The 17500-nt window shown below is 48.6% G+C and overlaps 2 protein-coding genes across 7 annotated transcripts in view; both read left to right on the forward strand.

Annotated features, from left to right (window-relative positions):
• The window catches only part of cep131 (centrosomal protein 131), a 33092-nt gene extending 23627 nt beyond the window's left edge, over positions 1 to 9465 (forward strand). For all 4 annotated transcript variants that reach the window (XM_035406100.1, XM_035406099.1, XM_035406097.1 and 1 more), the window contains 7 exons: positions 1368 to 1485; positions 2213 to 2287; positions 2424 to 2566; positions 5399 to 5576; positions 7437 to 7633; positions 8522 to 8582; positions 8668 to 9465. In XM_035406100.1, the coding sequence (XP_035261991.1) occupies positions 1368 to 1485; positions 2213 to 2287; positions 2424 to 2566; positions 5399 to 5576; positions 7437 to 7633; positions 8522 to 8582; positions 8668 to 8739 (844 nt within the window). In that variant the 3' untranslated portion in view covers positions 8740 to 9465. The remainder of the gene's footprint in view (positions 1 to 1367; positions 1486 to 2212; positions 2288 to 2423; positions 2567 to 5398; positions 5577 to 7436; positions 7634 to 8521; positions 8583 to 8667) is intronic.
• Positions 9466 to 14335: 4870 nt separating this feature from the next.
• st6galnac (ST6 (alpha-N-acetyl-neuraminyl-2,3-beta-galactosyl-1,3)-N-acetylgalactosaminide alpha-2,6-sialyltransferase) overlaps positions 14336 to 17500 on the forward strand; it is a 16058-nt gene continuing 12893 nt past the window's right edge. Inside the window, exon 1 of one of the 3 annotated variants that reach the window (XM_035406105.1) lies at positions 14336 to 14487. The gene's annotated coding sequence lies outside the window, so the exon portion shown is untranslated. The remainder of the gene's footprint in view (positions 14488 to 17500) is intronic. The other 2 variants (XM_035406104.1, XM_035406103.1) reach the window with 2 other exon arrangements.

Consider the following 17500-nt stretch of genomic DNA (forward strand, 5'->3'; position numbering starts at 1 on the left):
CAGGACAAGGCACTCTCTGGACCAAGTACTTCACAATGCATTGGAGTAACATGACTATTCAGAACCTCTGGGCCAATGTAGTGGCTAACAAGGTCATGTGTATGAGACAGTTTGCCAAACTATATGGCAATGGATACTACAGTTGTCACAACAAATTAATATGTCAACAAATAATGGAATGTTACTTCAGAACAGTGCACATTTATCCATTATATAGTCAGCTATAAATCCATTATACGACTGACTCCTTTCTGTTGGCTCACTCTTTGGTGCTATGCACATAGTGTAAGAATGGCCCTGACTTCCACTACATACATACAGTGTGCCTTTCAGTGTGCCTTTGAGAGGGTTTTCTTCAAGAACACTAGTTGGTCCCCATGTTCTGGAGACAGAACACTTTGTTGAGAATTTACACTGTCGGTGTGAGGAGAACCAGTGGAGAACTGGGCAGGTGTCTTGGTGAGTGACCAGCATTAGCTTATAGATATATCTACATTATATGCTACTGCTAACCTATTTAAAGACACTCACTTTCAAAAATAACGTATATAACCGAAATATTTTGAGCAGTAATACTTAAATAGCAATGATGAAATTTTATCTGTGTTCAGTAGATCGAGACAGAGACAGTAAATCAATGATACAGTTCAATCCGCTTCTGTTTTGCTCCAGAAAACGATGTTAGCTAGGTCTATCAGCAAACATATGACTTAGCTATGCCCAGAAGTCCTCAATAATAACAGTATTCCTCACTGTATTGGCATATCTTAGGGCTATTGTCGGGTTTATCTTGTTGCTATAGCGGAATACAATTTTTGAGTGGTGAAAGAATATTTTTATGAATGCCCAGATAGACAATATTGTCCATTATGTCATGGGTGGGGGTCTAAAATGAGCGCCCCACACGACCGTGTTTTTTGTAACAGATGCAGCAGTGAAGTCCCTTCTCTTCACCTGCACAAAACGCACCCAGCCACGAAAGCTAGCACCGTTCCTTTTCCTGTAACATTGTGTACTCGTTGTCCTGACAGGCTGGAGTTTGTGCAACCTGCACAAACACAATGATTTACCATGATGATACACGGTGAAATGCAACATAAAACTACTGAAAGAAGAACTAATCAGAGACGTTGACAGAACTGGCAGTGTTTTTCGGCTTTCAACGATACAAATTGATTAATGCATGTTGAATCGATTGAATTTAATCGTTGTTTTCTGTATCGATGCATCGATCCGAATCGATTAATTGTTACACCCCTAGTGAGGAGGTTGCCGGAGGGGTGGAGGTGAATATAGGTGTTGAGGTGATTGTTGGTGAGGAGGTGGCTGGAGGGGTGGAGGTGTTGAACTGTGTCGCCGCCCTGCAGGCAGCGAGTGGAGCTGGATGAGCTGAGGAGGCAGCTGGAGGAGAACAGCACTGTTGCCAGTCGTGCTCTGCGGGAGGAGCTGGATAAAACCCGCGAGGAGCAGGAACGTCGGCATCAGGTGGGCTCCCCAGACTCCAGCTTTACTCACCCTTTCCTCACAGTTTAGGGTTAGGGTTAGTACCCAGACTCCTGCTTTACTCACCCTTTCCTAACAGTTTAGGGTTAGGGTTAGTACCCAAGACTCCTGCTTTACTCACCCTTTCCTCACAGTTTAGGGTTAGGGTTAGTACCCAGACTCCAGCTTTACTCACCCTTTCCTCACAGTTTAGAGTCAGGGTTAGTACCCAGACTCCTGCTTTACTCACCCTTTCCTCACAGTTTAGGGTTAGGGTTAGTACCCAGACTCCAGCTTTACTCACCCTTTCCTCACAGTTTAGGGTTAGGGTTAGTACCCAGACTCCAGCTTTACTCACCCTTTCCTCACAGTTTAGAGTCAGGGTTAGTACCCAGACTCCAGCTTTACTCACCCTTTCCTCACAGTTTAGGGTTAGGGTTAGTACCCAGACTCCAGCTTTACTCACCCTTTCCTCACAGTTTAGAGTCAGGGTTAGTACCCAGACTCCTGCTTTACTCACCCTTTCCTCACAGTTTAGGGTCAGGGTTAGTACCCAGACTCCAGCTTTACTCACCCTTTCCTCACAGTTTAGGGTTAGGGTTAGTACGCAAGGCACCAGAACATATTAATGAAGATTCCTGAGCCACCAATCACATGTTCCAAATGAAATGGACTGTTGTTCTATAGTATAAATGGAGGGTGTGCTCTGTGTGTGTGTGTGTGTGTGTAGGTAGAGTTGAAGGCCCTAAGAGAACGCCTAGAGATAGAGAAACAGACCTGGGAGGAGAACTACATGAAGAAGGAGGTAAATAACCGTCTGTGTGTGTGTGTGTGTGCGTCTGCGCATTCATGTGTGTGTGGGAATTGTCGTGAACATCTACCTCTGGCCATCTGAAGGTGCCTCAAAGAGGTTAAAGGTGAATCGGCGTGTCTTCCTGCAGGAGGCGTGGCTGTTGAGTCGTGAGAGGGAGTTGAAGGAGGAAGTGCGACGGGGGCGGGACAAAGAGATTGAGCTGGCCATTCAGAGGCTAGAGGAGGAGACCAGCGGCGCTCGGGAGGAGTGTGAACGTGCCGCTGAGAACCGGTGAGGGGCACAGGAAGTACAGCGCTAACATGCACACACAGCGCTAACATGCACACAGCGCTAACATGCACACACAGTGCTAACATGCACACACAGCGCTAACATGCACACAGTGCTAACATGCACACAGCGCTAACATACACACAGCGCTAACATGCACACACAGTGCTAACATGCACACAGTGCTAACATGCACACAGCGCTAACATACACACAGCACTAACATGCACACAGCGCTAACATACACACAGTGCTAACATGCACACACAGTGCTAACATGCGCACACAGCGCTAACATGTACACAGTGCTAACATGCACACACAGCGCTAACATGCACACACAGTGCTAATATGCACACAGCGCTAACATGCACACACAGTGCTAACATGCACACAGTGCTAACATGCACACACAGCGCTAACATGCACACACAGTGCTAACATGCACACACAGCGCTAACATGTACACAGTGCTAACATGCACACACAGCGCTAACATGCACACACAGTGCTAACATGCACACAGCGCTAACATGCACACACAGTGCTAACATGCACACACAGCGCTAACATGTACACAGTGCTAACATGCACACACAGCGCTAACATGTACACAGTGCTAACATGCACACACAGCGCTAACATGTACACAGTGCTAACATGCACACACAGCGCTAACATGCACACAGCGCTAACATGTACACAGCGCTAACATGTACACAGCGCTAACATGCACACAGCGCTAACATACACACAGCGCTAACATGCACACACAGTGCTAACATGCACACAGCGCTAACATACACACAGCGCTAACATGCACACACAGTGCTAACATGCACACAGCGCTAACATGCACACAGCACTAACATACACACAGCGCTAACATGCACACACAGCGCTAACATGCACACAGCGCTAACATGCACACAGCGCTAACATGCACACACAGCGCTAACATGCACACAGCACTAACATGCACACAGCGCTAACATACACACACAGTGCTAACATGCACACAGCGCTAACATGTACACAGTGCTAACATGCACACACAGCGCTAACATACACACAGCGCTAACATGCACACAGCGCTAACATGTACACAGTGCTAACATGCACACAGCGCTAACATGCACACACAGCGCTAACATGCACACAGCACTAACATGCACACACAGTGCTAACATGCATACAGTGCTACACAGCGCTAACATGCACACACAGCACTAACATGCACACACAGTGCTAACATACATGCAGCGCTAACATACACAGAGCGCTAACATACGTGCAGCGCTAACATACACAGCGCTAACATGCACACACAGTGCTAACATACATGCAGCGCTAACATACGTGCAGCGCTAACATACACAGAGCGCTAACATGCACACAGCGCTAACATACACACAGCGCTAACATACACAGTGCTAGCATGCACACAGCACTAACATGCCTGCATGCATATGCGTGTGTTTGCATGTGTGTGGCTAGCTGTGTGTGTGGCAGTGTAGCATAATGGGTAAGGAACTGGGCTTGTAACTTGAAGGTCACAGGTTTGATTCCTGGGTAGGACACTGCCATTATACTCTTGAGCAAGGTACTTAACCTCTATTGCTTCAGTATATATCAAGCAATATAAAAATGCTATGTAAGAAGTTGTGCAGGTCGCTCTGGATGAGAGCGTCTGCTAAATGCCTGTAATGTAATATGCGCACTAGTGTAGAATCCCAGCAGTGTTTCAGGGTTGCCAGCTCAAGTGAGGACCTGATTGAGAGTAACTTTTCACTCTTTCGCTCCATCCCTGGGTTTGGTAGCCCACGTGCTCCGGAGGGTTGGGGCGGGCATTTTGGCTGTCAGTTCAGACACACATACTGTTTTTGACAGCCAGTTTACCTCTATTGAAGATGTGAGTGTTGTTATTGATGCTGCACTTGTTATGCTACTTTATGACCAGCAGATGTCACTGCTGCTGATGGCTGTTTGGCGCCTTTAGCCTTAAATACTTATTACTGTGTAAAATGAATTCCCCACTATCATTACTTTGTGGCTGCAAGAAATTATGGTGTGTGTGTATTCATACTTGTACTGACACGTGTGTGTGTGTGCGTACTGATGTGTGTGTGTGTGTGTGTGTGTGTACGTACTGATGCGTGTGTGTGTGCATGTACTGACTGGTGTGTGCGTGTGTGTGTGTGTGTTTGTGTACTGACGCATGTGTGTGTGTGTGTACGTACTGTTGCGTGTTTGTGTGTGTTTGTACTGATGCGTGTGTGTGTGTGTACGTACTGTCGCGTGTGTGTGTGTACTGATGCCTGTGTGCGTGTGTGTGTGTGTGCTCGTGCACTTGTACTGACGCGTGTGTACTGATGTGTGTGTGCGTGTGTCTGCGTGTGCGTGTGTATGTACTTTCGCGCGCGTGTGTGTGTACTGATGCGTGTGTCTGCGTGTGCGTGTGTATGTACTGTCGCGCGCGCGTGTGTACTGATGCGTGTGTCTGTGTGTGCGTGTGTATGTACTGTCGCGCGCGCTCGCGTGTGTGTACTGATGCGTGTGTGCGTGTGTCTGCGTGTGCGTGTGTATGTACTTTCGCGCGCGCGCGCGCGTGTGTGTGTACTGATGCGTGTGTCTGCGTGTGTATGTACTGTCGCGCGCGCGTGTGTGTACTGATGCTTGTGTGCATGTGTGCGTGTGTCTCTGTGTGTGTACGTACTGTGGCGTGTGTGTGTGTGTATGTACGTACGTACTGTCGCGTGTGTGTGCGCGCGTGTGTGTGTGTGTACTGATTCCTGTGTGTGTGCACTTGCACTGACGCGTGTGTGTGTGTAGGGTGAAGCGCGTGCGGGAGCAGTACGAGGTGGAGCTCAGGGAGATGGAGGTGACGGAGAGAGCTCTGCAGGACAGACACAAGGAGCTGAAACTGCGGCACAGCGAGACTGAGGCTCAGCTGCTCCACCTGCAGGCCGTCCTGCGTCACAAAGAGCAGGAGGTGCAGGACCTCACACAGGTGAGCCCTCAGCCCCTCCCCCTCACACAGGTGAGCCCTCGGCCCCTCCCCCACACACAGGTGAACCCTCGGCCCCTCCCCCACACACAGGTGAACCCTCGGCCCCTCCCCCACACACAGGTGAACCCTCGGCCCCTCCCCCACACACAGGTGAACCCTCGGCCCCTCCCCCTCACACAAATGAGTATTTACTATTTGGTATTCAGTGCTGCATCAGTGTCCAGTGTGGGATTGGTATTCAGTGCTGGAATAGTGTTCAGTGTGGGATTGGTATTCAGTGCTGCATCAGTGTTCAGTGTGGGATTGGTATTCAGTGCTGCATCAGTGTCCAGTGTGGGATTGGTATTCAGTGCTGCATCAGTGTCCAGTGTGGGATTGGTATTCAGTGCTGCATCAGTGTCCAGTGTGGGATTGGTATTCAGTGCTGCATCAGTGTCCAGTGTGGGATTGGTATTCAGTGCTGGATCAGTGTCCAGTGTGGGATTGGTATTCAGTGCTGCATCAGTGTCCAGTGTGGGATTGGTATTCAGTGCTGGATCAGTGTTCAGTGTGGGATTGGTATTCAGTGCTGCATCAGTGTTCAGTGTGGGATTGGTATTCAGTGCTGCATCAGTGTCCAGTGTGGGATTGGTATTCAGTGCTGCATCAGTGTCCAGTGTGGGATTGGTATTCAGTGCTGGAATAGTGTTCAGTGTGGGATTGGTATTCAGTGCTGGATCAGTGTCCAGTGTGGGATTGGTATTCAGTGCTGCATCAGTGTCCAGTGTGGGATTGGTATTCAGTGCTGCATCAGTGTTCAGTGTGGGATTGGTATTCAGTGCTGGATCAGTGTCCAGTGTGGGATTGGTATTCAGTGGTGGATCAGTGTTCAGTGTGGGATTGGTATTCAGTGCTGGATCAGTGTTCAGTGTGGGATTGGTATTCAGTGCTGGATCAGTGTTCAGTGTGGGATTGGTATTCAGTGCTGCATCAGTGTCCAGTGTGGGATTGGTATTCAGTGCTGCATCAGTGTCCAGTGTGGGATTGGTATTCAGTGGTGGATCAGTGTCCAGTGTGTGATTGGTATTCAGTGCTGGATCAGTGTTCAGTGTGGGATTGGTATTCAGTGCTGGAATAGTGTTCAGTGTGGGATTGGTATTCAGTGCTGGATCAGTGTTCAGTGTGGGATTGGTATTCAGTGGTGGATCAGTGTTCAGTGTGGGATTGGTATTCAGTGCTGGATCAGTGTTCAGTGTGGGATTGGTATTCAGTGCTGGATCAGTGTTCAGTGTGGGATTGGTATTCAGTGCTGGATCAGTGTTCAGTGTGGGATTGGTATTCAGTGCGGGATCAGTGCTCAGTGGGAGACTGGCATTGTGTGGGACTGGCCTAACCTGCATTGTAATGTAATGTAATGAATTGTACACATTTGTTTTCTCAGAACCTTGGCATGTTTTGATTGAAATTTGAATCAAATTTTACATTACAGGCATTTAGTAGACGCCCTTATCCAGAGTGACCTTTACATAGCATTTACATTGCATCCATTTTGGAAGTTATGTCCCTTAGGTCTGTATGACTGTAACACTGAACTCAACATTTACAATTTATTCATTTAAATTGTAATTCTTTAAAATCTTTTTTTGTTATTTTTATTGCTCTATGTTGAATAAATTACTCATGTATTTAAAAAAAAAAAAACGTTTCATTTAATGAAACTGAATGGTTGTCTGACTAATGAATTTGTTGAGGAATTTCTTGGATTAGCATGTTGATTCTTACAGCTGTAATTAAGACTGAGCAGGGCACACTGCTAGCATTGGCATCTTCTTTAGCGCACAAGTCTCTGCCTTCATCCTGCCACCCCCCCCCCCCCCCCAGATCCGGGACAAGCTGTCGGAGGAGCGGCGCCGCCTGGCGGAGGTGATCCGGCAGGAGTTCGCCGAGCGCCTGGTGGTGACCGAGGAGGAGAACCGGCGGCTGAAGGTGGAGGGGGCGGAGCTCCGAGCACGCCTCAGGCTCGAGGTGGAGAGGGTGACGCATGAGAAGGAGGAGGAGCTTGCCGAGGTGCACCAGAGGTAGGACAGTTCCACCCCCTAAAGCACAACCTCCAGAGTCAGTGACACTGCAGTCTGCAAGGGAAAAAGGGAGGCTGAACTTAAAAGATTTTAAACCCTGGAAACATCCTGTATGTGCTCAGGAAAGGTGTGGCCATTTGAACAGTAGACTTTCCTGTGTCAGGGTGAATACTTAATGGCTAAAACTTTCTGGCTGTGTCCCAAACTGTATACTTGTGTTCTGTCTAGAGCATAATAAATCAAACCGCACCACTCTAGTTAGAACACCGTTTGGAACACAGCTTCTGTGTCAGGGTGAATTGTGAACTGGTATTACATCCTGTGTCACAGTGAATATTTGCTTGATGTAACTTCCTGTGTCAGGATGAATAATAAATTGGTATTACTTCCTGTGTCAGGGTGAATAGTAAACTGATATAGCTTCCTGTGTCAGGATGAATAGTAAACTGATATAGCTTCCTATGGCAGGGTTAATATTAAACTTATATAGCATCCTGTGTCAGTGTGAATGGTAAACTAATATAGCTTCCTGTGTCATGGTGAATAGTAAACCGATGTCGCTTCCTGTGTCAGGGTGAATATCTAACTGATATAGCTTCCTGTATCAGGGTGAATAGTAAACTGATATAGCTTCCTGTGTCATTGTGCATTGTAAACTTGTATAGTGTCTTCTGTCAGGGTGAACAGTAAACTGGTGTAACTTCCTGTTTCAGGGTGAATAGTAAACTGATGTAGCTTCCTGTTTCAGGGTAAATATTAAACTGATATAGCTTTTTGTGTCAGTGTGAATAGTAAACTGATGTAACTTTCTGTTTCAGGGTGAATAGTAAACTGATATAGCTTCCTGTGTCAGGGTGAATAGTAAACTTATGTAAATTCCTGTGTTAGGGTGAAGTCTGCCATCTTAAAGAAGGAGGAGACGGTCAGCACTCTACGTAAGCAGCACGAGGTGAGCCACGCCTCCAATGCCTTATGACACGCTGGCTGTTAGCCCCACCCACTGATTAACCACACCCCTTTCCCTCATTGGACAGGCAGCACTGAAGAGGGCGGATCATTTGGAGGCCCTGCTGGAGCAGCAGAGGAAGCAACTCCTGGGAAAATGACTGACTTCGCCCCCTGATTATGCCCTTGACTCCACCCCCTCCCTTTTTGTCCAGTGGAGTTTTGCTTCAGGTTGAGGCATGTGGAAGGACAGACACGCTCAGGAGTGTGGCCCGCCCGGGTGTGTGTACTGTACAGGGCAGAAAGTGGAATGCCTGTGCAGGGAGACCACTAATATTGCCATGGGAACACAGCAGAAGCCACACCTCCAGCCTGACTGTGCTACAGGAGGAACCAGAGACTGCTACTGCTTGCAACACTTACATTTACACACACTTACACAAACATATACTTATTTATGCACTCACTCTCACACACATACACTTCCACACACTACACTTACAGATACATACACGCATTCATACACAAACATGCATGCAGACACACGCGCATACACGCACACACACACACACACACACACACACAGGTTTGAGTTGTGCGGATGCAGACACAGCTCGCATGCAGGGCAGTTGTTGCTCTGTTCCTGGGGGGTCAGTCAACGGGGGGTAGGGAGTCTCAGTACAGCGGTATGGCCGTGGCCACAGAGCTGGGGAGAGCAGGACAGGAAGAGGTTGAGAGGGGAGGGGCCAGGAGCAGGATTTATGAGCAGTTCTGGGAATGATTATTATGGGAGGGTCACAGTGTAGGAATGAGAGAGAAAGAGAGGAGGATGGGGAGGGAGAGAGGAATGAGAGAGAAAGAGAGGAGGATGGGGAGGGAGAGAGGAATGAGAGAGAAAGAGAGGAGGATGGGGAGGGAGAGAGGAATGAGAGAGAAAGAGAGAAGGATGGGGTAAGGGACTGAGGAATGAGAGAAAGAGAGGAGTATTGGGGAGGGAGAGAGGAATGAGAGAGAGGAGGATGGGGAGGGAGAGAGGAATGAGAGAGAGGAGGATGGGGAGGGATAGAGGAGTGAGAGAAAGAGAGGAGGATGGGGAGAGAGAGGAATGAGAGAAAGACTAGGATGGGGAGGGATAGATGGATGAGAGAAAGAGAGGGGGAGGAATAGAGGAATGAGAGAGAAAGAGAGAAGGATGGGGGAGGGATAGAGGAATGCAACGTGAAGTCATTAAAGGAAAGTGGAGTTGGGGGAGGGGGGGTCATGTGACCTCTGCTCAGGGCCTTACAGTCCCCCGCCCCACCATACACTGTGTGTGTGTGTGGGTGTGTGTGTGTGTTTGTGTGCATTTGTCTGTATGTGTGCGTGTGTCTGTGTGTGTGCGTGTGTCTGTGTGCACACCTTATTGTAATGCTCTTACTTTTTTTATAATCAGGGATAACACCTGAAATCTGTTGTAATTTTTTTTGGTGTTTGTCTCCATTTTGTGTCATTTGAGTGTGAAAAGAAGGGAAACTTTTCTTCTGACACACAGACAGCGTTTGGGAACAGACTCTTACTGACAGCTTTTGGGTACAGACACACACTGACAGCGTTAGGGTACAGACACACACTGACAGCATTTGGGTACAGACACACACAGACAGCGTTAGGGTACAGACACATACTGACAACAGGGCTTTAGGAGGCTGGCTGACATTTCTTCTGCGTGCCAGTCCCACACATGCTGAAGAACCCAGCCTTGCACGCACACACAAACACACGTTCACACACACAGGCAAACACACGCACGCACACACACACCGCACACATGTGCACACACACATGCCAACCACACACAGACGCGTGCACACTGGCACGCACACACACATGCGCTCACACACGCAAACACACACGTGCACACACACACACGCAAACCACACAGAAATGCGTGCACACGCACCACATGCACACACACAAACACACACATTGCACACACACACACACATACACACCACACGCGCACACACACACCACACGTGCACAAACACACACACACACTTTATGACGGCCGCTGTGTTGCTTGACTGGGTCCTCCGCAGAATCAGTCCTCAGTGTTAGTCATGCTAGTGAACTGTATCTGTTTCTGTAGTAAAAAAAATTTTCTACTTGAGAATTGTTGTATTTTTTTATGTGTGAACAGCACTTCTCCTTGATCGGTGCTAAACTCGGCTCAGTGTCTCTAAACTCGGCTCAGTGCCTCTAAACTCGGCTCAGTGTCTCTAAACTCGGCTCAGTGCCCCTAAACTCGGCTCAGTGCCCCTAAACTCGGCTCAGTGCCCCTAAACTCGGCTCAGTGTCTCTAAACTCGGCTCAGTGCCCCTAAACTCGGCTCAGTGTCTCTAAACTCAGCTCAGTGTCTTCAAACTCGGCTCAGTGTCTCTAAACTCGGCTCAGTGTCTCTAAACTCGGCTCAGTGCCTCTAAATTCGGCTCAGTGCCCCTAAACAAGGCAGCTCAGTGCCCCTAAACTCGGCTCAGTGCCCCTAAACTCGGCTCAGTGCCTCTAAACTCGGCTCAGTGTCTCTAAACTCGGCTCAGTGTCTCTAAACTCGGCTCAGTGCCCCTAAACTCGGCTCAGTGCCCCTAAACTCGGCTCAGTGCCTCTAAACTCGGCTCAGTGCCCCTAAACTCGGCTCAGTGTCTCTAAACTCGGCTCAGTGTCTCTAAACTCGGCTCAGTGCCTCTAAATTCGGCTCAGTGCCCCTAAACAAGGCAGCTCAGTGCCCCTAAACTCGGCTCAGTGCCCCTAAACTCGGCTCAGTGCCCCTAAACTCAGCTCAGTGTCTCTAAACTCGGCTCAGTGTCTCTAAACTCGGCTCAGTGCCTCTAAACTCGGCTCAGTGCCCCTAAACTCGGCTCAGTGCCCCTAAACTCGGCTCAGTGCCTCTAAACTCGGCTCAGTGTCTCTAAACTCGGCTCAGTGCCCCTAAACTCGGCTCAGTGTCTCTAAACTCGGCTCAGTGTCTCTAAACTCGGCTCAGTGCCCCTAAACTCGGCTCAGTGCCCCTAAACTCGGCTCAGTGCCCCTAAACTCGGCTCAGTGTCTCTAAACTCGGCTCAGTGTCTCTAAACTCGGCTCAGTGTCTCTAAACTCGGCTCAGTGCCCCTAAACTCGGCTCAGTGCCTCTAAACTCGGCTCAGTGCCCCTAAACTCGGCTCAGTGTCTCTAAACTCAGCTCAGTGTCTCTAAACTCGGCTCAGTGCCCCTAAACTCGGCTCAGTGTCTCTAAACTCAGCTCAGTGTCTTCAAACTCGGCTCAGTGTCTCTAAACTCGGCTCAGTGTCTCTAAACTCGGCTCAGTGCCTCTAAACTCGGCTCAGTGCCCCTAAACAAGGCAGCTCAGTGCCCCTAAACTCGGCTCAGTGCCCCTAAACTCGGCTCAGTGCCCCTAAACTCGGCTCAGTGTCTTCAAACTCGGCTCAGTGCCTCTAAACTCGGCTCAGTGCCTCTAAACTAGGCTCAGTGCCCCTAAACTCGGCTCAGTGCCTCTAAACTCGGCTCAGTGTCTCTAAACTCGGCTCAGTGCCCCTAAACTCGGCTCAGTGCCCCTAAACTCGGCTCAGTGCCTCTAAACTCGGCTCAGTGCCTCTAAACTAGGCTCAGTGCCCCTAAACTCGGCTCAGTGCCTCTAAACTCGGCTCAGTGTCTCTAAACTCGGCTCAGTGCCCCTAAACTCGGCTCAGTGCCTCTAAACTCGGCTCAGTGTCTCTAAACTCGGCTCAGTGCCTCTAAACTCGGCTCAGTGTCTCTAAACTCGGCTCAGTGTCTCTAAACTCGGCTCAGTGCCCCTAAACTCGGCTCAGTGTCTCTAAACTCGGCTCAGTGTCTCTAAACTCGGCTCAGTGTCTCTAAACTCGGCTCAGTGTCTCTAAACTCGGCTCAGTGCCCCTAAACTCGGCTCAGTGTCTCTAAACTCGGCTCAGTGTCTCTAAACTCGGCTCAGTGCCCCTAAACTCGGCTCAGTGTCTCTAAACTCGGCTCAGTGTCTCTAAACTCGGCTCAGTGCCCCTAAACTCGGCTCAGTGTCTCTAAACTCGGCTCAGTGCCCCTAAACTCGGCTCAGTGTCTCTAAACTCGGCTCAGTGTCTCTAAACTCGGCTCAGTGTCTCTAAACTCGGCTCAGTGCCCCTAAACTCGGCTCAGTGTCTCTAAACTCGGCTCAGTGTCTCTAAACTCGGCTCAGTGTCTCTAAACTCGGCTCAGTGCCCCTAAACTCGGCTCAGTGTCTCTAAACTCGGCTCAGTGTCTCTAAACTCGGCTCAGTGCCCCTAAACTCGGCTCAGTGTCTCTAAACTCGGCTCAGTGCCCCTAAATTCGGCTCAGTGTCTCTAAACTCGGCTCAGTGCCCCTAAACTCGGCTCAGTGCCCCTAAATTCGGCTCAGTGTCTCTAAACTCGGCTCAGTGTCTCTAAACTCGGCTCAGTGTCTCTAAACTCGGCTCAGTGTCTCTAAACTCGGCTCAGTGCCTCTAAACTCGGCTCAGTGTCTCTAAACTCGGCTCAGTGCCCCTAAACTCGGCTCAGTGCCCCTAAACTCGGCTCAGTGTCTCTAAACTCGGCTCAGTGCCCCTAAACTCGGCTCAGTGTCTCTAAACTCGGCTCAGTGTCTCTAAACTCGGCTCAGTGCCCCTAAACGAGGCTCAGTGTCTCTAAATGAGGCAGCTCAGTGCCTCTAAACAAGGCAGCTCAGTGTCTCTAAACGAGGCAGCTCAGTGTCTCTAAACGAGGCAGCTCAGTGCCTCTAAATGAGGCTCAGTGTCTCTAAATGAGGCTCAGTGTCTCTAAATGAGGCTCAGTGTCTCTAAATGAGGCTCAGTGCTTCTGAACAAGGCAGCTCAGTGCCTCTAAACGAGGCTCAGTGCCTCCAAACGAGGCAGCTCAGTGCCTCTAAACGAGGCTCAGTGCCTCCAAACGAGGCAGCTCAGTGAGTGTTTCTGTGTGTGTGTGTGAGAGAGAGAGAGGATGTGCGTATGGTGTGTGTATGTTTGGTGTGTGAGTGTGTGAGAGAGATAGAGAATGTGAGTGTGCGGTGTGTGTGTGTGTGTGTTTGGTGTGAATGTGTGTGTGTGAGAGAGAGTGTTAGTGTGAGTGTGTGAGAGAGAGAGAGAGAGAGAGAATGTGTTTGTGTGTGTGAGAGACAGTGTGAGTGTGTGTGGTGTTTGTGTGCAATGGAGGGAGAATGTGAGTGTGTGTGTGACAGGGAGAAGGACAGATAAAGTGTGATTGTCTTTGTGCAGATGGCAGTGTTTTCTGTTTCCCCTGTTAGCAGGGCAGGAAGCAGACGTGTGTGTGTGTGTGTGTGCGTGCGTGCGTGCATGTGTGTGTGTGGGCATTTGTTTGAACATGTCTGTCTTAGTATCTTGGCGTATATTCTATGACAACTGTTCTGAAGAAGTAAACTCTGAGAAAAAGTGTGTTCAGCCTAATCCTAGATGCACCCCCCTCTCGAGTTCTGTTTCTGTTTCTGTTTCTTTCTCTCTCTCTCTAGTCGCTCTCTCTCTCCCTCTCTCCCCCTCTCTCACCCTCTCTCTCTCTCCCCAAGGCATTGGGGGAGGTCCCACACCCTCTCTCCCCCTCTCTCTCTGGGGCGTTGGGGGAGGTCCCACACCCCCCCCCCCCTCCCTTTCTCTCTCTCTCTCCCTCTCTCTCTCCCCCCTCCCTCTCCCTCTCTCTCTCTCTCTCTCTCTCTCTCTCTCTATCTCTCTGTCTCTCTTGCTCTCTCTTTCCGCGGCGTTGGGGGAAGTCCCACAGCTGTTGCTTGTTAGAGGAAGTCTCCACCCCTCTGGGCTGTGTCAGTTCAGAGATCTGAGAGAGCTGGAGGGGTCTGGACGCGCAGAAACTGTGTCTGACGTACCTGCCGGTTTGAGCCAGGTGAGCTGATCTGCCGCGTGTTCGCACACCGTCCGGGGTCAGGCGCGGCGGGGGCCGCTCTGAGCATGAGAGGGAGTTTGAGATTAAAATGGAAAGCTGGTTTATTTTTATTACACACCTCCCATAACCCCCTCTCAGTGAAGGTGATTATAGGAGGTATGGGCGCATCATGGTAGGGTTGGAGTTGTACAGAGACGGGTAATCCTCTGGTTGTTTGAGATGGCTGATCCACTGGTTGTGTGAGATGGCTGATCCACTGGTTGTGTGAGATGGCTGATCCACTGGTTGGTTGTGTGAGGCGGGTGATTGGCTGGTTGTGTGAGGTTGTTAGACACTGCCTTCCTCTGGGCTCCTCACCTCGGTCCGCTCAGCGCTTCCTCTGTAGCCAGAACAGTTCCTCGCCTGGCCTCTGCTAACTGCCAGTCTGACGTCCTGGATGAGCTGTGTGTACGTGGGGGGCGGGGGCGGAAATGAGCTCTGAGTTTTGCTTGAGTTTCGTTTGGGGTTTGGGATGTTCTGTTTTGTTAGAGTGTTGTTTGTATTTAGATTGAGCCTTTGTTTACAGCTTTAAGGATGTTCTGATTTGTTTGTGAGATACATGAGAGGAAGAACTTACAGTTGGCGGCGATGTCCCCCCCCCCAGGGAAGACGTTTATCAGGAGAACACAGCGGGAGTACTGGGGGTGGGGTCTGAGTCGTCAGGGCAACATTGTGGGGGAGAGCGGCAGAGAATGACTCAGGCCAGACGAGGGGGGGGCGGGGGGCGTTTGGGAGAGAGTAATGCGTGGCTATCACTGTATGTATCACATGCATATATATCGCCCTCCATAGACAGGTTATTATGTAATTTCCTTACTTGGCTTTCCTAACACTGTCATTTTTGGCTTCCATTAATCTAACTGATGGTTTTATCCAGAGTACGTTACAGTGAATGAGAACATGATTGATATGTGTACTCTACAGCATCCCCACATCACTCAGATGCACCCACATTAAAGCACCAGCACACGTTACCTACACTGACCCTGAACCAAGACCACAAACATTGACCATAAGCAGACCACAAACAATGACCATAAGCAGACTACAAACCCTGACCCCAAACCAAGATCACAAACCCTGACCATAAGCAGGCCACAAACACTGACCATAAGCAGACCACAAACCCTGACCCCAAACCAAGACCACAAACCCTGGCCCCAAACCCTGACCACATGCAGACCACATTCTGTTGCCTTGACTTAATTTAGACGTTCATACAGCAAGACACTGAGGAAGTAACTTTCAGTATGTACAATTGGACATAAATAAAATGTCAGTTATTCATTATTAATTTGGCCTATCAATTTCATATTACAGTGGTAATTATTATAGTTCCCGTGTTTAACTACTTAATGTTCATTGGCTTTAATATGTATTTACAATGTGCTTTTCACACCAAAAAAGCCATTCTGAATCATATAAAACTGAACAGAAAGAAGAGGGAGAGAAGATTGTTTCCAGCAGAAAATCTTTAGATATTTTCCATCTATACCTCTCGCTCGTTGACAACAGAACAGAATAGAACATAAAAGAACAGAATGGAACAGAATGGTAAATATGTCATTATTGTTATATTATTAATGATATAATGGGAATTTTCCTTCTGCTGCTTGTAGTTCACCTTGATGAATATCAGTTCTGCAGTAAAGTATATATTCCTCTGGGTATTGGCTCTTACTTTTCAGTGCTGTGCCCTTTTAACACTGAAACTGCAAAAGCAAAAACAGTTCTCGTTCTAGTTTATTCCGGACTTCTTGAGCTGTGGTCCTGGGATCTGATGGCGTACTCAGTTATGCGGAGTACAGTGGGTGTGAGCGGTCATATGACATTTAATGGCCTTTCCCTTCTGGCAGTGTGTAGCACAGAGGTCGGCTGGCTGTGGGCGATTACTGTCTAACTGGCCGGATTCCAAACTCTGCCTGTTTGCCTGTGTCTCACACTGCGGGCCCTGCCCTAGGAAACTGTATTACATTCAGAATGCTCTCTATTAGAGTTTAAGACTGGTGTCCCTGGGGCATCCCCAAACATATTTAAACTAACTGCACTTTAAATTTAATTCATTCAAAATTATATATCTTCTACATGCAACGTAACATGAGCAGTCAAAATGTATAGAAAAGGACATTAAGAATATCTCTTATTTGTTCCTGGTTAAAAATGGTTTTGTGGTTATTTGTTTTTTTAAAAAAAGGTTGCAGGCTTTGTTTCTACACGCAGTGGAGCAATGCACTCTGGGGTCTCCCGGTCTGAAGAGCTGTTAGGCTGTTCTGAGTATGAAGGGGCGTGTTTTTAACGGCCATAGACTTATTTGAAACACATTGAGCTGGATTCAAAGGGTAATTCTCTTTGTGTGGAGTGTTTCTAACACAAATATAAAAAAACCTGTTGAGCACTTCAGCGCGCCCCTGTAAAAGAGTCTCCGGTCTCACAGGGTCTTCCCTGCATAAATAAAGGAAAATAAACAAATAAAAGTTTCCTCAAGATCTATTCAATGAAAAATAACTAAACATGTCTTTGGAATCAAACTTTACAGGAACAGGCAGAATGTATCTGTTTCCCCACGCCTTTAGCTGTAACTGAAATGAGGAGTCGCTGTAAATGCGTTCCACGCGCTGGCCTGTTCTGAGCAGTTTGCCCACGGTCGTTTCAGACTCGGACCTCTGAGTTTCTAGCAGAAGAATCCAAGTCATTTAACTTCTGAGTACGGAGTCATCCTCAGACTAATGCCATCTGTAACAAGTCTGAAGTTCTCTGAGCTTCTCATAAATTAAAAACAAGTCCCCTGACCTCTGAGACTAAGCCAGAGGAGGTGCTGCTGTCAGCCATAAACTATAAGAGCAAGTATGCCACCCAGCACCGAAGCATACACATCAGTGATCTCTGGGCATTTCATGTTTCTGTAGCGCCTTTCCCCACTCAAAATGTCCTAAACATTCCAATTACAGGTTTTAAAAAAGGAATGGAGTCAGAT

The sequence above is a fragment of the Anguilla anguilla genome, chromosome 2 (assembly GCF_013347855.1).
Source record: "Anguilla anguilla isolate fAngAng1 chromosome 2, fAngAng1.pri, whole genome shotgun sequence".
Classification (NCBI taxonomy): Eukaryota; Metazoa; Chordata; class Actinopteri; order Anguilliformes; family Anguillidae; genus Anguilla; species Anguilla anguilla.